The sequence below is a fragment of the Oncorhynchus tshawytscha genome, linkage group LG33, assembly GCF_018296145.1.
Source record: "Oncorhynchus tshawytscha isolate Ot180627B linkage group LG33, Otsh_v2.0, whole genome shotgun sequence".
NCBI classification, from domain to species: Eukaryota; Metazoa; Chordata; class Actinopteri; order Salmoniformes; family Salmonidae; genus Oncorhynchus; species Oncorhynchus tshawytscha.
Window position 1 is genome coordinate 3528592 of NC_056461.1, and position 26789 is coordinate 3555380.

The 26789-nt window shown below is 42.9% G+C and overlaps 1 protein-coding gene across 2 annotated transcripts in view; it reads left to right on the top strand.

Moving 5' to 3' along the window:
• LOC112230760 (netrin-G2-like) overlaps positions 1 to 24154 on the top strand; it is a 155025-nt gene extending 130871 nt beyond the window's left edge. For both annotated transcript variants that reach the window (XM_042311251.1, XM_042311252.1), the window contains 4 exons: positions 428 to 505; positions 2559 to 2726; positions 3558 to 3692; positions 22966 to 24154. In XM_042311251.1, the coding sequence (XP_042167185.1) occupies positions 428 to 505; positions 2559 to 2726; positions 3558 to 3692; positions 22966 to 23192 (608 nt within the window). In that variant the 3' untranslated portion in view covers positions 23193 to 24154. The remainder of the gene's footprint in view (positions 1 to 427; positions 506 to 2558; positions 2727 to 3557; positions 3693 to 22965) is intronic.
• The last annotated feature ends 2635 nt before the right edge of the window (positions 24155 to 26789 follow it).

Genomic DNA, 26789 nt, shown 5'->3' on the forward strand with positions numbered 1-26789 from the left:
AAATATTCTCATGCTTTCAAAACTCAACAGTGGCCGCCACTAAATCAAATGTATTTATAAAGCCCTTTTTACATCAGCAGATGTCACAAAGTGCTATACAGAAATCCAGCCTAAAACCCCAAACAGCAAGCAATGCAGATGTAGAAGCACGATGGCTAGGAAAAACCCCATAGAAAGGCCAAAACCTAGGAAGAGACCTAGAGATTATAAGAGTACATGGCCATTAAGGCCAGATTGTTCTTCAAGAAGTTCAAATTAGAATTATATCTCTATGGAACAACTTCTCAAAAATATGCAGCTGCAATCGGTAGCCCATAGGCTACATTGTTGTGCTCTAGCATGGGCTGTTTGCATGTTGTGCTGGGTTGCAGATTCAGGTTGGATCCAGGAAACCCTTCTAAAACAATGATTCCTTCATCTCCTGAAGGGATTCTCAAGCTCTTGATCTCAGGAGGAGAGCCCCAGGCCAGACAGTTGTATGGGATCATATATGATGATTTTAAAGGTAAGACACAGAACAATAGTAGCAGTGGAGTGACTAGGGATGTGTACAGGAGACTGAAGCATCATCCGGGCATGGAATCTTGTTTAGTAAGTGGACATCAGTTAGTAGAGTAGATATTTAGAGGAGTAGATTGTAGGGTAGAGAGTTAGTAGAGTAGAGAGTTAGTTGAGTAGCATTGAAGACATTTTCACTGTCTGAATGACCAGATCAGTGGCAAAAACCGTGAAAAGATTCCTTTTCTCTGCGTGTCTTTGTTGTCTTCCTTTTCATTGTTTCTTCTGTCTGACTCGATCATCCCTCCTCATCGTGTTGGTGTTGTTTGGCTCACAAGGTAAGCATCTACATGTCTTATTCTCTGTCACTATGTTGTATCCACAGGTCACTATCTAGTCATTGCTAATCACTATTTATCACCCATTCAAACAGGTCCATTTGCTCCCTGTCCAACACTTCTCCTAATGTGTGACAGAAATATTATTCATCCCTATTTTGAATGCCAAGTAATATAGGCATACGGAATCTTCAAAATAAGAGCCTCTCCCTTGTTACAATATTTTATTTACGGCTTTCCATGAAGTCCCATCTTGACTTTTCCTGCATTTGTGGAACAATGCCCCATTCTCCCGTCTGTGGTGGGTATTTATATTGAATTACTGAGTAACGTTTCTCACCTGACCCATCTTTTATCACTGAGAGAAGCATTTTATGTGAGCCTGTGCAAGTGTGTGTGCGCGTTTTATTTGACTTCTCAGTTCGCAGTTCTCCCCTCTCAAAACAGCCCATAAATATTTCAGTGTCATCAACCAAACAATAATAAATTAATAATGTGATGGCTAATTAAACAGCTAAACGCCAACTTTTTAGTGTGCATTTAAATGTGTATTTGCATAAACATGCCTGGTAAACGCCTCCTTAGAGGACAGCGATGCCTTGCAGCGCACACACACTGCAGCTGACTTCTGAAGCTTAATAAAACCTTAATTAGGTACAAACCTCAGTAAAGATAATCACAGGAAGGATCTCTCTCTCTTTCTACAATGATGAAAGCACTCATTATCGATTCATTGACTCAGATTGCCTGACGTTAAGATATTTGAAGCGTTCCTAAATTGTTAATATCCTAAACCTACTCTAACTGTTTATTAAAACTGTTGGGGGTACTCGAGGAGTGGAGTTGGGAAACACTGTCCTATGTCCCACTGTTAATAACACTAACTCTTCTCTCTCCCCTCCAATGTCACTACTGTACTCTAACCATCCCATAACCATTCTCAAACCATTCTTTAACTCTTCTCTCTCCCCTCCAATGTCACTACTGTACTCTAACCATCCCATAACCATTCTCAAACCATTCTTTAACTCTTCTCTCTCCTCCAATGTCACTACTGTACTCTAACCATCCCATAACCATTCTCAAACCATTCTTTAACTCTTCTCTCTCCTCTCAGACTGTGAGTGCTACGGCCACTCTAACCATCCCATAACCATTCTCAAACCATTCTTTAACTCTTCTCTCTCCCCTCAGACTGTGAGTGCTACGGCCACTCTAACCATCCCATAACCATTCTCAAACCATTCTTTAACTCTTCTCTCTCCCCTCAGACTGTGAGTGCTACGGCCACTCTAACCATCCCATAACCATTCTCAAACCATTCTTTAACTCTTCTCTCTCCTCTCAGACTGTGAGTGCTACGGCCACTCTAACCATCCCATAACCATTCTCAAACCATTCTTTAACTCTTCTCTCTCCCCTCAGACTGTGAGTGCTACGGCCACTCTAACCGTCCCATAACCATTCTCAAACCATTCTTTAACTATTCTCTCTCCTCTCAGACTGTGAGTGCTACGGCCACTCTAACCATCCCATAACCATTCTCAAACCATTCTTTAACTCTTCTCTCTCCCCTCAGACTGTGAGTGCTACGGCCACTCTAACCATCCCATAACCATTCTCAAACCATTCTTTAACTCTTCTCTCTCCTCTCAGACTGTGAGTGCTACGGCCACTCTAACCATCCCATAACCATTCTTTAACTCTTCTCTCTCCTCTCAGACTGTGAGTGCTACGGCCACTCGAACCGCTGCAGCTACATAGACTACCTGAACATCGTAACGTGTGTCAGCTGCAAGCACAATACAAGAGGACAGAACTGCCAGCACTGCAGACTGGGCTACTTCAGAAATAACTCAGCTGAACTGGATGATGAGGGTGTCTGCATCGGTCAGTCACAGTGTGTGTGTGTGTGTGTGTGTGTGTGTGTGTGTGTGTGTGTGTGTGTGTGTGTGTGTGTGTGTGTGTGTGTGTGTGTGTGTGTGCATTTACTGCAGAATAGTCATGAGGCGTTGTGTGTAACACAAACAAACACAAACAAACAAAGTGTGTAATGTTGATTCACCAAGGAATCATTGATCAACCATACAGTTTAGAAAGATCAGCATTTCCATCTCCAACCGATACTGCGTGGAAAAAAGAACAACAAAACAGATAAAGACAGTAGAAAAACACTGACACACTGAGATAAGACTATTATTTTTTTTATTCAACTAGGCAAGTCAGTTAAGAATAAATTCTTATTTTCAATGACAGCCTAGGAACAGTGGGTTAATTGCTTGTTCAGGGGCAGAATGACAGATTTGTACCTTGTCAGCTCCAGGGTTTGAACTTGCAACTTTCTGGTTACTAGTCCAACGCTCTAACCACTAAGCTACCCTGCCACCCCAGGGTATCCTTGAGTTGACTGTGGTGTTGATGTAGTCCATCTGCAGGTGAGCGGCTAGGGGGTAGGAGCAGAAATGGGGGGGCAGGGACCAGGCCTTGGAGTCAGCACAAATGAGGCCCCATTAGCTCACCTGCCAGGCTACTGGCACACTGAGACTGGCACCGAATCAATACAGAGCAGAGAGAAAAGGAGAGAGAGAACGCAGGGAGACAGTGTGTGTGTGCGTCTCATGCACTCATGCAAGCACACACCAAATGAAATAAATATATTTTCTAACATGTCTTCTCTCTCTTTCTCTCGTTCTCGTCTCCCCCTCCCTCCTCTCTCACCAGAGTGTAACTGTAACCAGATGGGTTCTGTCCATGACCGGTGTAATGGGACAGGCTTCTGCCAGTGTAAAGATGGCACTACGGGGCCCAAGTGTGACGACTGTTTCCCTGGGTACTACTGGAAACAAGGCTGTTACTGTGAGTATACAGCGGGAGAAGGCCTTAGAGTGGGGGTGGAGAGGAGTTTTTATTTAGGTGCATCTATGTAAGTGCCCATGCTTGATATAGTGCCCTTTGTTCAGATGCAGAAACCTCTCTCCACACTCTGCCACTTGGTCTTTGTGTTAATCTTAGCATCCATATCTCCTTGCTTACCCATGGGACTGGGGCGTGTATCATGTTAGGAGCATCACCTGTTCTTTTAATTGATGACCCTGTCACTTAACACAATTTTTGGGAGCCTCTTTTGCCATATGATATACCATACAGCAGCATTTCCCAAACTCGGTCCTAAGGACTCCAAGGGGTGCACATTTTGGTTTTTGCCCGAGCACTACACTACTGCCAATTCAAATAATCAGCACATCGTCAAGAGTTTGGGTGAAGCTGCCATACAGTCAGGGCAGGGCCACGTCTCAAACACATATAGCCCCACCTACCTCTTTTTCCCTACAGGCTAGAATCAGAAGGAATCCCTCTTTACTGCAGTTGGTTAGTTAGCCAAATGTGTAAGTAGGACATAGTGGATCCCATATTTAGATTAAAGTGAGAGAGTAAAAGGCTAGGTATTTAGGTCGCTTTCAGAAATATGGCACGGAAGCACCATTGGACCATATTTACTTTCTTCAGCAAGATGCACAGCAAGATCCAGAACAGAAAAGCTTAAGCATGCTTTTGTGTCATGCCCCACAAATCTTCACGTCTCTGTCACACACGTGCATCCACGCACACACACACACATGCATGCACGCACGCACACACACACATGCATGAGGCATGCACACATGCTGTGACAAACACACATACACGCTCTCTTGTACACATACTATGTTTTTAAGTCAACTATCTTGTACAATATAAAAACTACCAGAGTGCATTTCACCACCCTGTTTATAGCTTTTTAATGATGGTATGTTATAAGGGCACGAAGCGAGACCCAAATGCAGACACAGGAGGCAGATGATAGAGCTCCGATATTTATTAAACCAGGTCAGAGTCCAAACAGTACCAGACGATAAGCAGTCTTGAGGTCAGGCCAGGCAGGGGTGAGAAACCAGATCCGAGTCCAAAAACAGTACAAGGGGATAGGCAGGCTGGTAGTCAGAACAGGCAGAGTGGTCAGCCAGGCGGGTTCGGAGTCAGGACAGGCAAGGGTCGAAACCAGGAGGACTAGAAACAAACAGAGACTGGGAAAAATAGGAGCAAGTAAAAACGCTGGTTGAGTTGGCAAACAAGACGAACTGGCACAGAGAGACAGAGAACACGGGGATATATACACCGGGGATAATAAGCGACACCTCGAGGGGGTGGAGACAATCAGAAGGACAGGTGACCAGATCAGGGTGTGACATTATTCATTCAACCTATGATGTATAGGCAAATAAGAGTCTATATATGAGTCTTCTCAATCAATCAATGACAGTTTATTGGTCGCATACACAGATTTGCAGATGTTATTGCAGGTGTAGCAAAATGATTGTATATCGAGATCCAACAATGCAGTAATATATATAAGTAAATAATTGTGTGTACCGCAGTAGTTATATAGGATGAGCCATGACTAGAAAACAGTATATACAGTTGAAGTCGGAAGTTTACATACATCTTAGCCAAAAACTCAGTTTTTCATTTAATCCAAGTAAAAATTCCCTGTCTTAGGTCAGTGAAATTTCCGAATAATAGTAGAGAGAACGATTTATTTCAGCTTTTATTTCATTCATCACATTCCCAGTGGGTCAGAAGTTTGCACACACTCAATTAGTATTTGGTAGCATTGCCTTTACATTGTTTAACTTGGGTCAAACTTTTCGGGTAGACTTCCACAAGCATCCCACAATAAGTTGGGTGAATTTTGGCCCATTCCTCCTGACAGAGCTGGTGTAACTGAGGCAGGTTTGTAGGCCTCCTTGCTGAGCGGCCTTTCAGGTTATGCTGATATAGAACTCCTTTTGCTGTGGTTATAGATACTTTTGTACCTGTTTTCCTCCAGCATCTTCACAAGGTCCTTTGCTGTTGTTCTGTGATTGATTTGCACTTTTCTCAGTACGTTCATCTCTAGGAGAGAGAATGCATCTCCTTCCTGAGCAGTATGATGGCTATGTGGTCCCATGGTGTTTAACCTTGCGAACTATTGTTTGTACAGATGAACGTGGTACCTTCAGGCATTTGGAAATTGCTCCCAAGGATGCACCAGACTTGTGGAGGTCTACAAAAAAAAATCTGAGTTCTTGGCTTATTTCTTTTGATTTTCCCATGATGTCAAGCAAAGAGGCACTGAGTTTGAAGGTTGGCCTTGAAATACATCCACAGGTACACCTCCAATTGACTCAAATTATGTCAATTAGCCTATCAGAAGCTTTTAAAGCCATGACATTTTATGGAATTTTTCAAGCTGTTTAAAATCACAGTCAACTTAGTGTATGTTAACTTCTGACCCACTGGAATTGTGATACAGTGAAATATAAGTGAAATAATCTGTCTGTAAACAATTATTGGAAAAATGACTTGTGTCATGCACAATGTAACCGACTTGCCAAAACGATAGTTTGTTAATAACCTCTCTGAGATATGTGGGACGCTAGCGTCTTTTCCCTGAAGCCAGCGTCCCACCTGGCCTGAAGCCAGGGAAAATGCAGAGCGCCAGACGTCTTTTCCCTGAAGCCAGCGTCCCACCTGGCCTGAAGCCAGGGAAAATGCAGAGCGCCAGACGTCTTTTCCCTGAAGCCAGCGTCCCACCTGGCCTGAAGCCAGGGAAAATGCAGAGCGCCAGACGTCTTTTCCCTGAAGCCAGCGTCCCACCTGGCCTGAAGCCAGGGAAAATGCAGAGCGCCAGACGTCTTTTCCCTGAAGCCATGCAGAGCGCCAGACAGTCTTTTCCCTGAAGCCGTCCACCTGGCTGGCCTGAAGCCAGGGAAAATGCAGAGCGCCAGACGTCTTTTCCCTGAAGCCAGCGTCCCACCTGGCCTGAAGCCAGGGAAAATGCAGAGCGCCAGACGTCTTTTCCCTGAAGCCAGCGTCCCACCTGGCCTGAAGCCAGGGAAAATGCAGAGCGCCAGATTCAAATAAATTACAACAAAAAAAAACTTTCATTAAATCACACATGCAAGAAAACTAATTAAAGCTACACTTGTTGTGAATCCAGCCAACATGTCAAATTATCAAAAACGCTTTTAGGCGAAAGCAAAACAATGCTATTATCTGAGGATAACACCATAGTAAACAAAGAGAGAAAACATATTTCAACCCTGCAGGCGCGACACAAATATAGTTCATGCGTTACCTTTGACGAGCTTCTTTTGTTGGCACTTAAAATATGTCCCATAAACATCACAAATGGTCCTTTTGTTCGATTAATTCCGTCGAAATATATCCAAAATGTCCATTTATTTGACGCGTTTGATCCAGAAAACACAGGTTCCAACTTGCTCAACGTGACTACAAAATATCTCAAAGTTACCTGTAAACTTTGCCAAAACATTTCAAACTACTTTTGTAATACAACTTTAGGTATTTTTTACACTAAATAATCGATAAAATTGAAGACGGGATGATCTGTGTTCAATACAGGAAGAAAACAAACTGTAGCTAGCTTTCTGGTCACGCGCCTCTATCAAACAGTACACTTTAAGTGACCCTCGTTCAAGATGGCCGTACTTCTTCATTACACAAAGGAATAACCTCAACCAATTTCTAAAGACTGTTGACATCCAGTGGAAGCGATGGGAACTGCAAGAAGGTCCCTTAGAAATCTGGATTCCCAATGAAAACTCATTTAAAAGAGAGTGACATCAAAAAAAAATCTGATGGGTTGGTCCTCGAGGTTTCGCCTATTAAAGAAGTTATGTTATACTCACAGACATGATTCAAACAGTTTTAGAAACTTCATAGTGTTTTATATCCAAATCTACTAATAATATGCATATCTTATCTTCTGGGGATGAGAAGCAGGCAGTTGAATTTGGGCATGCATTTCATCCGGACGTGAAAATACTGCCCCCTGTCACCAAGAAGTTAATAAGAAATTTGTGGAGTGGTTAACGTCTTAAGGTATAGGGGGCAGCATTTTCCCTTTTGGATAAACAGCGTGCCCAATTTCAACTTCCTGCTATTCATGCCAGGAATATAAGATATGCATATTATTAGGCCCTATACATATATATAGATAAGATATGCATTTTATTAGGCCCTATACACCAGATTGAGAGTCATTTGGCCATTTTAGTTGTGAATGATACAAACCTTAGAAATCAAAATATATATGGGCTAAATTATGCGATAGGCAATTAATGATTTGAAAAAGTTGCAAAAAAGCTTGCGCTCTGTTCCTCGCCTCAGGCTGCACAGCTGTAATCTCATCATATTTTCACCCATCCAACTATCCAGACTATTCTCAGTTTTACTAATATGTTTTGATTTAGAATAACAAACTCGAGGCCACGAGCTTTCCCGCCGGTCCATTTTTCCAATTATGCCTGGTAGGCTACTTTGGTGTTATAGCGGAGCTGTGCTTAATATGAGCAGAGGAGAAATAAACACTTATTTGACTCCATGCATCAACTACTGTTTGAGGAGCATGCTCTCGCTGACAGGTGATATACCGCCCTAACTCCATATGCCATGAGCTCTCCAACCCTGTTCCTGGAGCTACTCAGTGGTTCATTTTGGAAACCAAGTGAAATCTGGTTTGGAACATCGATAGTAACGTGTTTTCGCAATGAAAAATATCCCTAAACTGTTGACAGCCCCTCTGTACGCTCGAGAAAGGAATAAAGGAGAGAGAGGAGATGGAAACGCATGTTAGTGAGATATTTTGATTAGCTAAAGGATATGTGTCACCCAAGTAATTATCTCTATTACTAAACTATTCAAAATCAAATACAAATTCGCAATAATTGTAGGCTAACTGTAAGCCACCCTGCACAATCAATGAACTAACAGCATTGTCTAGGGCTATACGTTCTCTCCCAGACTCATGGATAGACATTTCAGCATTGTCTAGGGCTATACGTTCTCTCCCAGACTCATGGATAGACATTTCAGCATTGTCTAGGGCTATACGTTCTCTCCCAGACTCATGGATAGACATTTCAGCATTGTCTAGGGCTATACGTTCTCTCCCAGACTCATGGATAGACATTTCAGCATTGTCTAGGGCTGTACGTTCTCTCCCAGACTCATGGATAGACATTTCAGCATTGTCTAGGGCTGTACGTTCTCTCCCAGACTCATGGATAGACATTTCAGCATTGTCTAGGGCTGTACGTTCTCTCCCAGACTCATGGATAGACATTTCAGCATTGTCTAGGGCTGTACGTTCTCTCCCAGACTCATGGATAGACATTTCAGCATTGTCTAGGGCTGTACGTTCTCTCCCAGACTCATGGATAGACATTTCAGCATTGTCTAGGGCTATACGTTCTCTCCCAGACTCATGGATAGACATTTCAGCATTGTCTAGGGCTATACGTTCTCTCCCAGACTCATGGATAGACATTTCAGCATTGTCTAGGGCTATACGTTCTCTCCCAGACTCATGGATAGACATTTCAGCATTGTCTAGGGCTATACGTTCTCTCCCAGACTCATGGATAGACATTTCAGCATTGTCTAGGGCTATACGTTCTCTCCCAGACTCATGGATAGACATTTCAGCATTGTCTAGGGCTGTACGTTCTCTCCCAGACTCATGGATAGACATTTCAGCATTGTCTAGGGCTGTACGTTCTCTCCCAGACTCATGGATAGACATTTCAGCATTGTCTAGGGCTGTACGTTCTCTCCCAGACTCATGGATAGACATTTCAGCATTGTCTAGGGCTGTACGTTCTCTCCCAGACTCATGGATAGACATTTCAGCATTGTCTAGGGCTGTACGTTCTCTCCCAGACTCATGGATAGACATTTCAGCATTGTCTAGGGCTGTACGTTCTCTCCCAGACTCATGGATAGACATTTCAGCATTGTCTAGGGCTATACGTTCTCTCCCAGACTCATGGATAGACATTTCAGCATTGTCTAGGGGGCTATACGTTCTCTCCCAGACTCATGGATAGACATTTCAGCATTGTCTAGGGCTATACGTTCTCTCCCAGACTCATGGATAGACATTTCAGCATTGTCTAGGACTATACGTTCTCTCCCAGACTCATGGATAGACATTTCAGCATTGTCTAGGGCTATACGTTCTCTCCCAGACTCATGGATAGACATTTCAGCATTGTCTAGGGCTATACGTTCTCTCCCAGACTCATGGATAGACATTTCAGCATTGTCTAGGGCTATACGTTCTCTCCCAGACTCATGGATAGACATTTCAGCATTGTCTAGGGCTGTACGTTCTCTCCCAGACTCATGGATAGACATTTCAGCATTGTCTAGGGCTGTACGTTCTCTCCCAGACTCATGGATAGACATTTCAGCATTGTCTAGGGCTGTACGTTCTCTCCCAGACTCATGGATAGACATTTCAGCATTGTCTAGGGCTGTACGTTCTCTCCCAGACTCATGGATAGACATTTCAGCATTGTCTAGGGCTGTACGTTCTCTCCCAGACTCATGGATAGACATTTCAGCATTGTCTAGGGCTGTACGTTCTCTCCCAGACTCATGGATAGACATTTCAGCATTGTCTAGGGCTGTACGTTCTCTCCCAGACTCATGGATAGACATTTCAGCATTGTCTAGGGCTGTACGTTCTCTCCCAGACTCATGGATAGACATTTCAGCATTGTCTAGGGCTGTACGTTCTCTCCCAGACTCATGGATAGACATTTCAGCATTGTCTAGGGCTGTACGTTCTCTCCCAGACTCATGGATAGACATTTCAGCATTGTCTAGGGCTGTACGTTCTCTCCCAGACTCATGGATAGACATTTCAGCATTGTCTAGGGCTATACGTTCTCTCCCAGACTCATGGATAGACATTTCAGCATTGTCTAGGGCTATACGTTCTCTCCCAGACTCATGGATAGACATTTCAGCATTGTCTAGGGCTATACGTTCTCTCCCAGACTCATGGATAGACATTTCAGCATTGTCTAGGGCTATACGTTCTCTCCCAGACTCATGGATAGACATTTCAGCATTGTCTAGGGCATGGATAGACATTTCAGCATTGTCTAGGGCTTCTCTCCCAGACTCATGGATAGACATTTCAGCATTGTCTAGGGCTGTACGTTCTCTCCCAGACTCATGGATAGACATTTCAGCATTGTCTAGGGCTGTACGTTCTCTCCCAGACTCATGGATAGACATTTCAGCATTGTCTAGGGCTATACGTTCTCTCCCAGACTCATGGATAGACATTTCAGCATTGTCTAGGGCTGTACGTTCTCTCCCAGACTCATGGATAGACATTTCAGCATTGTCTAGGGCTGTACGTTCTCTCCCAGACTCATGGATAGACATTTCAGCATTGTCTAGGGCTGTACGTTCTCTCCCAGACTCATGGATAGACATTTCAGCATTGTCTAGGGCTGTACGTTCTCTCCCAGACTCATGGATAGACATTTCAGCATTGTCTAGGGCTATACGTTCTCTCCCAGACTCATGGATAGACATTTCAGCATTGTCTAGGGCTATACGTTCTCTCCCAGACTCATGGATAGACATTTCAGCATTGTCTAGGGCTATACGTTCTCTCCCAGACTCATGGATAGACATTTCAGCATTGTCTAGGGCTATACGTTCTCTCCCAGACTCATGGATAGACATTTCAGCATTGTCTAGGGCTATACGTTCTCTCCCAGACTCATGGATAGACATTTCAGCATTGTCTAGGGCTATACGTTCTCTCCCAGACTCATGGATAGACATTTCAGCATTGTCTAGGGCTATACGTTCTCTCCCAGACTCATGGATAGACATTTCAGCATTTTAGGGCTATACGTTCTCTCCCAGACTCATGGATAGACATTTCAGCATTGTCTAGGGCTATACGTTCTCTCCCAGACTCATGGATAGACATTTCAGCATTGTCTAGGTCTATACGTTCTCTCCCAGACTCATGGATAGACATTTCAGCATTCTCTAGGGCTATATGTTCTCTCCCAGACTCATGGATAGACATTTCAGCATTGTCTAGGGCTGTACGTTCTCTCCCAGACTCATGGATAGACATTTCAGCATTGTCTAGGGCTATACGTTCTCTCCCAGACTCATGGATAGACATTTCAGCATTGTCTAGGGCTATACGTTCTCTCCCAGACTCATGGATAGACATTTCAGCATTGTCTAGGGCTATACGTTCTCTCCCAGACTCATGGATAGACATTTCAGCATTGTCTAGGTCTATACGTTCTCTCCCAGACTCATGGATAGACATTTCAGCATTCTCTAGGGCTATATGTTCTCTCCCAGACTCATGGATAGACATTTCAGCATTGTCTAGGGCTGTACGTTCTCTCCCAGACTCATGGATAGACATTTCAGCATTGTCTAGGGCTATACGTTCTCTCCCAGACTCATGGATAGACATTTCAGCATTGTCTAGGGCTATACGTTCTCTCCCAGACTCATGGATAGACATTTCAGCATTGTCTAGGGCTATACGTTCTCTCCCAGACTCATGGATAGACATTTCAGCATTGTCTAGGGCTATACGTTCTCTCCCAGACTCATGGATAGACAGATAGAGCGTAGCACAATAATACATTCCACACTCAAATACTATTAGGTCTACTCTAACTAATACTATTAGGTCTACTCTAATAAATACTATTAGGTCTACTCTAACAAATACTATTAGGTCTACTCTAACAAATACTATTAGGTCTACTCTAACAAATACTATTAGGTCTACTCTAACAAATACTATTAGGTCTACTCTAACAAATACTATTAGGTCTACTCTAACTAATACTATTAGGTCTACTCTAACAAATACTATTAGGTCTACTCTAACTAATACTCTAACAAATTAGGTCTACTCTAACTAATACTATTAGGTCTAACTCTAACTAATACTATTAGGTCTACTCTAACAAATACTATTAGGTCTACTCTAACAAATACTATTAGGTCTACTCTAACTAATACTATTAGGTCTACTCTAACTAATACTATTAGGTCTACTCTAACTAATACTATTAGGTCTACTCTAACTAATACTATTAGGTCTACTCTAACTAATACTATTAGGTCTACTCTAACAAATACTATTAGGTCTACTCTAACAAATACTATTAGGTCTACTCTAACAAATACTATTAGGTCTACTCTAACAAATACTATTAGGTCTACTCTAACAAATACTATTAGGTCTACTCTAACAAATACTATTAGGTCTACTCTAACAAATACTATTAGGTCTACTCTAACAAATACTATTAGGTCTACTCTAACAAATACTATTAGGTCTACTCTAACAAATACTATTAGGTCTACTCTAACAAATACTATTAGGTCTACTCTAACTATTTAAGTTGAGTAGATGCTTGAGCAATTATGCACAAAAGACATCTTAAATCAGTTCTGTTTTATGTTTTATTGGCTTGCGTAATATGTGGTAGGCAATGTATTGTATAAGGAACAATCAGGGCCTCCTGAGTGGCGCAGTGGTCTAAGGCACTGTATCACAGTGCTGGCTGTGCTAGAGATGCTGTGTTCGAGTCTAGGCTCTGTTGCAGACGCACAATTGGCCCAGCGTCGTCTGGGTTAGGAGAGGGTTTGGCCAGCAGGGATGTTCCTGTCCCATTGCAGACTATCGACTCCTGTGGCAGGCTGGGCACAGGGCACACTGACACGGTCGCCAGGTGCACGGTGTTTCCTCCGACACCTTGGTGTGGCTGACTCCCTGGTTAAGTGGGCATTGTGTCAAGAAGCAGTGCGGCTTGGTCGGGTTGTGTTTCGGAGGACACACGGCTCTCGACCTTCGCCTCTCCCGAGTCCGTACGGGAGTTGCAGCGATGAGACAAGACTGTATAACAATAAGGAACTATCATAATTTTTACTGTTTTTTGTCAGTCTTGGGCTCATAAGCCTATGCATATACATAAGCTCTAATATGCATATGGTTGTTTTTAATTAATCAACTTAGAAAGCGCTGCCCATTCCGTTGTGTTAGGCTTTACAACAACATCCACAACAACCATGTTTTACACTCAGTTTCAACCTGCTGTTGAACTTCTTTCTTCAAAATGATCATCATATTTTGAGTTTTAAAATCAGGATACTGTTTTGATAAGTGTTTCATGTAATTATCGATTTCATTTGCATTGATGTTAGAGTGGTTAGAGGGACAATAGGGCCCTGAGTACCAGGCCATTAGGACCTGATGGTCATTAGCAAGTTGAGTACTACCAAAGTATTTCCAGAGTGCATAAAGGGAGATTACTGTGGAATTTTACTGTGGTCATGACTCATGACTGCCGGTGTGGCGGTAATAAGGTCACCACAACAGCCCTAGCCATAACATACACATTTCTCAACAACAGGTTGTGGTCAATATCAAAGGCTGCACTGAAATCTACCAGTACAGCTCCCATAATCGTACTAATATCAATACCAATCTACCAGTAATTTGTGTCAGTGCAGTACATGCAGTTGAGTGCCCTTCTCTATACTATAAGAATGATAAAAGTATGTTGTTCATTTGTTAACAGAGAAAAGGCATTGTATTTGGTCAAACACCATGTTTTACAAAAGTTTACTAAGAGCTGGCAGCAAGCCAGAAAGCTGAGCATCAGTATAGACACAAAGTAGAGTCGTAATTCAACGGCTCAGACACGAGAAGTATGTGGCAGGGTCTACAGTCAATCACGGACTACAAAAGGAAAACCAGCCCTGTCGAGGACCACAATGTCTTGCTTCCAGACAAACTAAAACCACTTCTTTGCTCGCTTTGAGAACAACACAGTGCCACTGACACAGCCCGCTACCAAAACATGCGGGCTCTCCTTCACTGCAGCCAACGTGAGTAAAACATTTAAACGTGTTAACCCTCGCAAGGCTGCTGGCCCAGACGGCATCCCCAGCCGCATCCTCAGAGAATGAGCAGACCAGCTGCCTGGTGTGTTTACGGACATATTCAATCAATCCTTATCCCAGTCTGTTGTTCCCACATACTTCAAGAGGTCCACCATTGTTCCTGTTCCTAAGAAAGCGAAGGTAACAAAGCTAAATGACTATTGCCCACGTAGCACTCACTTCCGTCATCATGAAGTACTTTGAGAGACTCATGACTGCGTGGCCATGCACGCCTCAAACTCAATCATCAAGTTTGCAGACAACACTACAGTGGTAGGCTTGATTACCAACAACGACGAGACGGCCTACAGGGAGGAGGTGAGGGCCCTCGGAGTGTGGTGTCAGGAAAATAAACTCACACTCAATGTCAACAAAAGAAAGGAGATGATTGTGGACTTCAGGAAACAGCAGAGGGAACACCCCCCTATCCACATCGATGGAACATTAGTGGAAATCCTTGGAACATAAACAGTTCTGTCAGTTTCTTAACAGCTGCATGTTTATCAATAATTGGAACATAAATTCATCAAGTGTAACGTCTGGATGCTCCTTATTAATCACATCAAACCAACAAATATTTTTTTATATAATCCACATAAGAGTCACATCAAAATATTTTCTAAGGTCTCTTATACAATATTTTAGGCCCAGCTTTTGGAACTTTAGCTTTCCTGGATATAGCCCTTATATTGTGATCACTGCATCCAATGGGTATGTATGCAGTTTCAGAATAAAGATTACAGACATTGGTTACAGTGCAAAGCTTCCTCTTGAGCCGACAGCTTGATGAAAACCAGAAAATATTCAGGTCCCTCTCTGTTTAAATCACATACACTGCCAAGGATATCACACACATTATTTAGATACTGTTAACACTTGATGGCCTACAGCAACACCCCAAAATAACAGGCTTTAGATAAGGCAGGTGAACCTGCAACCACTGCACTTCAATAACACTTTAAATTATATTTTCTGTAAGCATTACAGGGATATGGCAATCTACACCCAACACCCCATAATGACAAAGTCAAAACGGGTTTTTAGAAATGTTTGCAAATGTATTCAAAATTAAAAATGGAAATACCGTATTTACAGAAGTATTCAGACCCTTTGCTATGAGACTCGAAATTGAGCTCAGGTGCATCCTGTTTCCATTGATCATCCTTGAGATGTTTCTATAACTCGATTGGAGTCCACCTGTGGTGATTTCAATTGATTGGACATGATTTGGAAAGGCATATACCTGTCTATATAAGGTCCCATAGATGACAGTGCGTGTCAGAGTAAAAACCAAGCCATGAGGTCGAAGGAATAGTCCTTAGAGCTCCGAGACAGAACTGTGTGTAGGCACAGATCTAGGGAAGGATACCAAAAAATTGTCTGCAGCATTGAAGGTCCCCAAGAACACAGCGGCCTCCATCATTCTTAAATGGAAGAAGTTTGGAACCACTAAGACTCTTCCTAGAGGTGGCCAGCCAGCCAAACTGAGCAATCGGGGGGAAAAGGCCTTGGTCAAGGAGGTGACCATTAACCATATGAAAGAGCTACAGATTTTCTCTGTGGAGATGGCAGAACGTTCCAGAAGGACAACCATATCTGGAGCACTCCACCAATCAGGCATTTATGGTAGAGTGGCCAGACGGAAGCCACTCCTCAGTAAAAGGCACATAACAGCCTGCTTGGAGTTTGTCAAAAGGCACCTAAAGGACTCTCAGACCATGAGAAACAAGATTCTCTGGCCTGATAAAACCCAGATCTTTGGCCTGAATGCCAAGCGTCACGTCGGGAAGAACCCTGGCACCATCCCTACGGTGAAGTATGTTGGTGGCAACATCATGCTGTTGGGATGTTTTTCAGTGGCAGGGACTGGGAGACTAGTCAGAATCGAGGGAAAGATGAATGGAGAAAAGTACAGAGAGATCCTTGATGTAAACCTGCTCCCGAACGCTCAGGATCTCAGACTGGGGCGAAGGTTCACCTGCCAACAGGACCACTACCTTAAGCACACAGCCAAGACAACACAGGGGTGGCTTTGGGACATGTCTCTGAATGTCCTTGAGTGGCCCAGCCAGAGCCCAGACTTAAACCTGATTGAACATCTCTGGAGAGACCTGAAAATAGCTGTGCAGCAACGCTTCCCATCCAACCTGACAGAGCTTAACAGGATCTGCAGAGAAGAATGGGAGAAACTCCCCAAATACAGGTGTGTCAAGCTTGTAGCATCATATCCAAGAAGACTCGAGGCTGTAATCACTGCCAAAGGTGCTTCAACAAAGTACAGAGTAAAGATTCTGAATACTTATGTAAATGTGATATTTATGTTTTGTATTTTTACTAAATTAACTAAAATATCTATTAAAAAAATGTTTTTGCTTTGTCAATATGGGTTATTGTGTGTAGATTGATGAGGGGGAAATGGATCCATTTTAGAATAAGGCTGTAATGTAACGTGGTCGGCAGGATCCCCGGACAGATAGCAGCGGATCCAACTGCATCACGTGATCCAAACTCAAAAGGGTAGTAAAACAAACTTTTTCAATTGAACACTTTTTTCAGAGACTTTCAAAACTTTCCAAAACAACAAACCAAGCTCTCCCTCATTCATCATTCAACAGGAAGTTGTATTCGGCCAAGCACACAAAAGACAACAGCTGGAGGGATAGATCATGAAATTTGAACACTGATACTGAAATAGGGAGAAATAGTCGGGACCGGTATGTTTGCAGTCTGAAAAAGGTGAAGGAGATGAGGAGTGGGGCTGCTCACGTTTTTTTTCCGACAACTGGATTGGCTTCGTGTTTACATGAAACATCGTCAGACATACACCAATATGCCAGATACGGTATGTACTCTTGTCATGCAGCCGACTCCTTTTGTACAGTGTGTGTGTGTGTTTGTGAACTTATGTTTAGCAGACCTAGTTAGAACATGTGTATTCAGCTCTTTTCTGGATGGGAGAAATTGTGAGTGGAAAATATTCAGTGCCTGTGTTGTTATCATAATGATTAGCAGGGCTAGTTCAAACATTTGACACACAGGCACCATGGTGTGTGCTAATTAGATTGAGATGTTTATGAAATCAAATATTTTGAGTAAGCATTTTAACTCAAAAGGAGCCCATGGAGATGTTTTAATATTTAATTGCAATATATTCTAATGTATTTGCCATCTGCTTGTAGGTGTTGGAGGGGGGTGGTGTTTTGGACAGTTTATCAACCCCCCCCCCTCGGCCATTTTCCCCAACGCCCAGGCCCCTCTACCCAACACCCAGGCCCTTCTCACCAACACCCATCCCACCGTCCAGGCACACCCTTGCTCTCTGCCCTGCAACTCCATCAACCTCAAACCCATCTCCCCAACCCAGCTCCAGTGGCAGGAAGACGAAGACAGCTGAAGATCGTTTGGACACTGACATTATACTGGATGAGTGGTGCAGCAGTCTAAGGCACTGCATCTCAGTGCTAGAGGTGTCACTACAGACACCCTGGTTTGTATCCAGGCCCAGCATTGTCTGGGTTTGGCCAGTGTAGGCCGCGATTGTAAATAAGAATTTGTTCTTAACGGACTTGCCTCGTTAAATATATAAATAAAGAAACTGCAGCAGGGTCCAGCAAAGGGTGGTGTCTATTCCTTCTGATCAATGCCTCCCATTTGTCAGGGACATGACAATGTACTTCACAGGACCATCAATCAGTACTGTGTCCACTCTTGAGTGAGATCTCCGTCTCACCCCAAAAACTGGTGGGTGTACTTTTTTCTTATTCACTGGGGTGGAGGGGTATGTTTTTCTATATTTACTCGTGCCCATGTTAATGTGGTGGGTAAATTACTTGTGTTTTCTTTGTTTTTTTCTCTTATTTCCCCTTTCATCACATTTCACCTGTGTATTACTCTTATGATTGTAAATACATATCTAAAAGGTCTGCAAATGTTTTTGTCTTGTTATTTTTACGTTTTGTATGGTTATTTTTACAAACCAGGCAACTCAAAGCAACTTTCGAAAACAATGTTTTTGTTCGTTTCTAGCTTGTTAGCTAGCTAGCTAATGTTAAGTTAGCTGGCTAGCCAGTTCAAATAATGACCTCATATAGCTGACAACTTCTTCACTTTAATTTGTCTTCATTATTACAGAAAAAACTCACAAGATCATTATTTACAAGTTAATGGTGAGCCAATTACAGAGAATAGCTTTCTGAGAATTTTAGGATGTGGATACGTTGGCCTAACTTTATATCCTAATTTCACTTGGATGCAGGTCATGTTTTTCACATTACCGTCTCTGGTAAACACATACTATATCAAATCAACGTTTATTTGTATGCACAGGATCTAGTGTAGTGAAATGATTACTTGCATAGTGGAGTCTTTTGCTTAGACATGCAGCTAACTAGCTAGCTAAACAATAAACCATAATCCCAACTCATAACGTTACTACCCTGCATGAATCTGCAGGTAGCTAAACAACCAGGTTCAATTTACGAATAATATTACTACACCAATCATACACATAGCCAGCCAGCCAGCTAACATTAGCTAGCTAACAGTACGCAACAATATCTTGAAATGAAAATGACTTTTTTAGAAGCATATGATATCTGAAAATGTAGCTAGCTAGACTATCTTACCTGTATACATGTATGGACGCTTCTCCCTCTCTGTCACGGATGCCATGGTTTCCCTTAGTTTGAAGATGTAATCCAGAGACAGGTGTTTTATACAACAGCCCTACTTTCTACGAAATAGCAACATTAGCACAGATAGCTTGGAATCTAGACCGTAGGCAATGGCATTGCCAAACAACGCTACTGCCACCTTCTGGTTTGGAGTATTTTAACTATAGAAATATACTGTAGAAATATTTGTATATATTTTTATTTAAATCAATGAATGTCAAGTTCCGTTACAGTGTGTTCTCTTTTTGACACCCTCTGCATATTTGCAATCAAACGCTAGAATTTTCTCCATCTCCTTAGCTATCACACTCAAATTCCACCGGGCATTCCACTGATTTCAAACTTGGTCCTCCAGAAAGTGGAGAGCAACATTTTTGCAGTTCTACTACATGATATCTATCAAAAAAGCAGCGGTAGAAAGGATTTACACATAGATAGATATATTTCCACATATTGACCAGCGTGTGTTACATGGCAGACCAATCCGAACTCATCCCTCGGCATTTCCAAGCCATCATGGCTAGCGGGAAGGTTCTTGTCTTTTTTTCCCATGGCTAAACCAACTAGGCTTGTAATTTCACAATTGTATTCGTATTTACAGATGGCATACAAGTTTGTTATTAAGGCACATGAAAGTTAACATGTTCCAGAAGGCATTTCTGCCAAAAAGTGCATTTTGATTTTAAAAAGTTTATGTTCAAATGCACAACATACGCTTAGTTTCCTGAAATGAGTCACATATGGGCTCGGTGTTTGGATCCTCGGCAAGCACTCTGGCATTGGTAGCAAAAGCTGGCCTGCCATGACTTGGGAGCTGAACTTGGTTTATGAGAAGATTCCCGCATCTCCCTCCCGACCATATGCTCGTATGTCGATCATCGTGAAGTGGGACTTTACGTCGTAGACTGCCATCAGGACCATACAGAAAAGTCATTGTAGTAGTAGTAGTACTCGTTGCTAGAGTTTGCTAGAGCTCAGATCCTAATATGTTTTCCGTCGACTGCTCCTGCACAAAACAGATAATTGCAACAATCCCCAAACTCTCTTGTGATTTCTGCCCATTTTGCCACAGAGGGATAAGCAACAAAATCCTTCATCAGGACATGCAAGATAGTCTGGCACACTTCTGTGACGATGCCACAAACTGTCAAGATTCCTAACTTAACTGGCAGTGATACTTTGTGTGCTGCCATTCGCCAAAAACATCAATGCTTCGCATGGGTTGGACATCCCCTCTTGTAGTGGTCAGTGGATGAACTTGCCATTTTCTCAGTCGTTTGTTTTTTCTTCTGTAAGAGCTGTTCAAGATCTAGCAATTGCAATTCATATAGAGACAAGTTTGCTTCTGTGGCTAAAAAGTAGCATCGTAGCGCATAGAACACGAGACTAGCCAGACATGTAGCTATTTAGCTAGTATTTGTAAACAAAAAGGCATATAACACCAGTTCAAATGGCGTCCCTAGCTACAGTCAAAGAGTGCCTTGGAACCTCTTGCTTGGTAAGCTACTCTGGCACCCCAAGACCTCTGGTGGATATACACTACGCAACAACAAAATTTGGACAAAAGTGTGTGATGCCCCAAAAATACTGCTTCCGCCCTTGCACATCCACGCACATTGATCGGCTGAGTGGAGCTTGTAGCCTCCTTTAAAGTGACAAAGGTTCCGGGCAGGGTACTGGGCGTAGGCCGGTTAGTGATGACTGATAAACGGCTTCTATTTCAGACCATCAGACTGTTAAATCGGTCTCTCTGTCCCAGCTTTGATGCACCTGTACTGTCTCTGCCTTTAAGATGGTAGCAGGGTGAACAGGCTGTGGCTCGGGTGGCTGAGGTCCTTGATGATCTTCTTGGCCTTCCTGTGACATCGGGTGTAGATGTCCTGAGGTGCTGGCAGTGTGCCCCCAGGGATGCGTTGCTGTACCAGGTGGTGATACAACCCGACATCGTTATTTTGATGGTGGTGCATCTGTAGAAGTTTGTGAGGGTCTAAGTGGCCAAGCCAAATTTCTTCAGCCTCCTGCGGTTGAAGAGGCGCTGTTGCGCTTTCTTCACCACACTGTCGGTGTGGAAGGACCATTTCAAGTCCTCAGTGATGTGCATGCCGAGGAACTTTAAGCTTTTGACCCTCTCCACTGCGGTCCCATCGGTGGGGGCGGGTTCTCTCTGCTGTCTCCTGTAGTCCACGATCAGCTCCTTTGATTTGTTGACGTTGAGTGAAAGGTTGTTTTTCTGGCACCACTCCGCCAGGGCTCTCCCTCCCTGTAGACTGTCTCGTCGTTGTTGGTAATCAGACCTACCACTGTTATGTGGTCAGAAAACCTGATGTTTGAGTTGGAGATGTGCATAGCCACGCAGTCATGGGTGAACAGGGAGTACAGGATGGGTCTGAGCACACTCCCTTGTGGGGCCCCCGTGTTGAGGATCAGCGTGGTAGAAGTGTTGTTTCCTACCTTCAACACCCAGGGTCGGTCCATCAGGAAGTTTAGGTCTCAGTTGCACAGGGCAGGGTTCAGACCAAGGGCCCTGGGCTTAGTGATGAGCTTGGAGAGCACTATGATGTTGAAGACTGAGCATTGTCGATGGATCTAGTCACTTTAATAATGCCATTTTAATACTGTTAACATATCTTGCATTACTCATCTCATATGTATATACTGTATTATATACTATATATTGTATCTTAGCCTATGCCGCTCTGACATTGCTCATCCATATATTTATATTTATATATTCTTATTCCATTCCTTACTTAGATGTGTGTATTAGGTATTTGTTGTGGAATTGTTAGATTACATGTTAGATATTGCTGCACTGTCGGAACTAGAAGCACAAGCATTTCGCTACACTCTAAATAACATCTACTAACCATATGTATGTGACCAATTTGATTTGATTTGATTTGTTGGGGCGGTATACAAATTGTAGTGTGTCTAGGTTGTCGAATAAGGTGATATGATAGCCTCTTAAGGCACTTCATGATGACAGAAGTGAGTGCTACAATAGTCATTTAATTCAGTTACCTTCGCTTTCTTGGGTGGACATGTTGAACCAAGTAGGAATTAAAAATACATACATACAAAACATTGACTTAAAAATGTATTAATTGATTAAAAAGAGACATTCAACTGACCCAGAGAAAATGCATGCTTGGGAAAAACAGAAAAGAAAGAGGGCAGAAAAGAAGGCAGGTGTTACTTGTTGGAGAATTCATATTTTCTTCCCTTTTTTTCTTCCTTCCCCCCTCTCTTTTTATCTTTACTTTTAATTGCTCCCTTCTCACTCCATCCCTCTTCCCTATCTTGTTGTTTCTGTGGCAAAACTTGTCCTCTCATCTTCCACCTCATCGCTCTCACCTTCTATCCTACTACTCTCCTTCTCTTTGCTCCCCATCCTCATTTTATCTTTCATGAAACTGTTGTTTTGCCACTTACATCTCTCCTTTCTTCCCTTCTCCTTCCATAACCCTACCATCCTCCACCCCCTTTCTCTGCATGTACCGTTCCTCTCGCTTTTTTCTTCTTCCTCCCTCTCTACCTTCATCCACACCTTCTCTCTCTACCACGTCCTTCACCTTCCTCTCTTCTGCCCCCCCCCCCCACACTCTCTCCTACAGCTAATGTGTGTGACGAGGAGCTGCTCCTGTGCCAGAATGGTGGGACGTGCTCCCAGAACCAGAAGTGTATCTGTCCTCCAGAGTTTAAGGGTGTGCTGTGCCAACAGTCCCGCTGCGAGGGGGGCAAGGCCTGCAACACCGCCTCCACCCTCCACCTCCTGGCCCTCGTCCCCCTACTGCTCTGCGTCCTGCTACCACACCTTTTGGCCACATTAACTGCACACTGAGTCACCTGCTGCCTCCTCAAATACTGTTGTGTGTGTGGGCAACCCCAGAGAGGGAAGAGTGGGAAAGGCCTGCTAGCTGGCCAAGGACCCTATGAGCACACACAAACATCACAAGACTGTTACTGACTCGGGGAACCCCCCCCTGTTGTGAAAGTAAAATGAGACTTCAGAGGAAGACTGAGGAAAATCAAGACAACCAACCCACTGTCTCTCCCTTTATACGAGAGACCTGGAGAAATCGCATACCAAAAAGCATTATTATTACTATTAAACGAGCAAATGAGAAATCATTTAAATCATTACTGTTCACTATGAAGAAGAAGGGAGGGAGGAAATGGCTGATGTAAAACAATGACGTTTCCTTTGTCTTTATTGATTTGAGTTAATGCACCCCACTTCTCTTGAGACACTGCACTTACTGCTGCGGAAAGAAAGAAAGACAGGGATTGTTTGACTAGACGGGGAGCTAGAGGGAGGGGGAGGGCTAGGTCGTGATTCGCTGCTGAGGACTACTTAGAATATTAACCAGGTTCCACGACTTCGACTCGAAAACAGACTTGTTTTTACCTTTTTTCTGCTGCAGTTTTTTTATTTCAGCATCTTTTTCTGTCATTAATGTATCTTATGTGCCCACCGACTGACTGAGATGATACATTTAATTATTACAATATCCATATCCAGAGGGTTATCAATATTAAGATTTTAGTCACTATTACGGTCGTTATAGGAATGAGTGTTGCCACCGTTTAGCCAGATTTAATCTTCACACAGTATTCAGGAATAAAACAATCTAATTTACCAACAGTCTAAAAAGAGAGAGAAAGGGGGAGAAAGTATCAATATTATAAGTCATTATTTTAATATTTTTTGTGGAGATTCTTTTTGTTTAGTTATAATACATAAACTATTCCAGAGGAGCATTTTATTACACTGTAAGCTTTACAGTAAATGTGAATTATTTACCTGTGCTTGTACTTTATTGATTCAATTCATTCTTTCAAGAGAAAAAAATGTGTCACTACCAACCAAAACTCTCAATTGTCTACTCCAGATTGGAACTGTCTGGATTGCTGAAAAGTGGGGGGAAAAGACAACCTCATTCATTGGTATTTGATTTCATTTAGGTCTGACATGTTTTATGTAAATGGTAAAAGAACTGACATGATGAGTGACGCCAACAACTGAATCTGTCAAACCACTATGAGATTCACTCATAACGACAGACACCCCAATGCACATGAGAATACAATCATAAAAAGTTGAACAAAAATTGCACCATAATGTCCAGACAAACATTTTCCCCCGTAAGGTTCTGACAAGTGTTCTCCTCGTAGAAATAGACTTACTAGAATGTAAAAAGCGCCCAGACCACTATTTTTATTTCTATGGTTCTCCCACTCTCTCTCTGTCGCTTGCAGAGATCATCATCGTCGTGGAAACCCCAGGCTTACGGGGTTATGTTAATGACACCCTAGGCACTGTGTTGCATCTTTTACCTCGCTTTTGTAAAAAATAAATTAAATAAAAACATTTCAGTGAAAGAGTAGTACCTGGCTTTGGAGTCACTGACATTTTGAATAAATAGAGAACTACAGGAGAAATGCACCATAACTCCATTACAAAAGCACTACACACTCCACAAAGCATACCTGGGGGAATGCAAAAAAGGTGGTGGGTGTCCGCAGGCAATAAAAAGAAAAGACAAAGACATTCAGCCGGTGGTAAAATAAAAATCATTAGGTATTCTAGTCTATTCTGTCTGTAAGGCATCTCTATTCTGTCTGTAAGGCATCTCTATTCTGTCTGTAAGGCATCTCTATTCTGGGATCCATTTCAGAAGAAGTCCGAAGTGTTAAAATGAAGGGCAAAGTGGAGGTGTAAGATACTGTTAACACTTGATGGCCTACAGCAACACCCCAAAATAACAGGCTTTAGATGAGGCAGGTGAACCTGCAACCACTGCACGTCAATAAAACTTTAAATTATATTTTCTGTAAGCATTACAGGGATATGGCAATCTACACCCAACACCCCATAATGACAAAGTCAAAACGGGTTTTTAGAAATGTTTGCAAATGTATTCAAAATTAAAAATGGAAATACCGTATTTACAGAAGTATTCAGACCCTTTGCTATGAGACTCGAAATTGAGCTCAGGTGCATCCTGTTTCCATTGATCATCCTTGAGATGTTTCTATAACTCGATTGGAGTCCACCTGTGGTGATTTCAATTGATTGGACATGATTTGGAAAGGCACATACCTGTCTATATAAGGTCCCATAGATGACAGTGCGTGTCAGAGTAAAAACCAACCAAGCCATGAGGTCGAAGGAATAGTCCTTAGAGCTCCGAGACAGAACTGTGTGTAGGCACAGATCTAGGGAAGGATACCAAAAAATTGTCTGCAGCATTGAAGGTCCCCAAGAAGACAGCGGCCTCCATCATTCTTAAATGGAAGAAGTTTGGAACCACTAAGACTCTTCCTAGAGGTGGCCAGCCAGCCAGACTGAGCAATCGGGGGAAAAAGGCCTTGGTCAAGGAGGTGACCATTAACCCGATGGTCACTCTGAAAGAGCTACAGATTTCCTCTGTGGAGATGGCAGAACGTTCCAGAAGGACAACCATATCTGGAGCACTCCACCAATCAGGCATTTATGGTAGAGTGGCCAGACGGAAGCCACTCCTCAGTAAAAGGCACATAACAGCCTGCTTGGAGTTTGTCAAAAGGCACCTAAAGGACTCTCAGACCATGAGAAACAAGATTCTCTGGCCTGATAAAATCAAGATCTTTGGCCTGAATGCCAAGCGTCACGTCGGGAAGAACCCTGGCACCATCCCTACGGTGAAGTATGTTGGTGGCAACATCATGCTGTTGGGATGTTTTTCAGTGGCAGGGACTGGGAGACTAGTCAGGATCGAGGGAAAGATGAATGGAGAAAAGTACAGAGAGATCCTTGATGAAAACCTGCTCCCGAACACTCAGGATCTCAGACTGGGGCGAAGGTTCACCTGCCAACAGGACCACTACCTTAAGCACACAGCCAAGACAACACAGGGGTGGCTTTGGGACATGTCTCTGAATGTCCTTGAGTGGCCCAGCCAGAGCCTAGACTTAAACCTGATTGAACATCTCTGGAGAGACCTGAAAATAGCTGTGCAGCAACGCTTCCCATCCAACCTGACAGAGCTTAACAGGATCTGCAGAGAAGAATGGGAGAAACTCCCCAAATACAGGTGTGTCAAGCTTGTAGCATCATATCCAAGAAGACTCGAGGCTGTAATCACTGCCAAAGGTGCTTCAACAAAGTACAGAGTAAAGATTCTGAATACTTATGTAAATGTGATATTTATGTTTTGTATTTTTATTAAATTAACTTAAATATCTTATTAAAAAAATGTTTTTGCTTTGTCAATATGGGTTATTGTGTGTAGATTGATGAGGGGGAAAATGGATCCATTTTAGAATAAGGCTGTAATGTAACGTGGTCGGCAGGATCCCCGGACAGATAGCAGCGGATCCAACTGCATCACGTGATCCAAACTCAAAAGGGTAGTAAAACAAACTTTTTCAATTGAACACTTTTTTCAGAGACTTT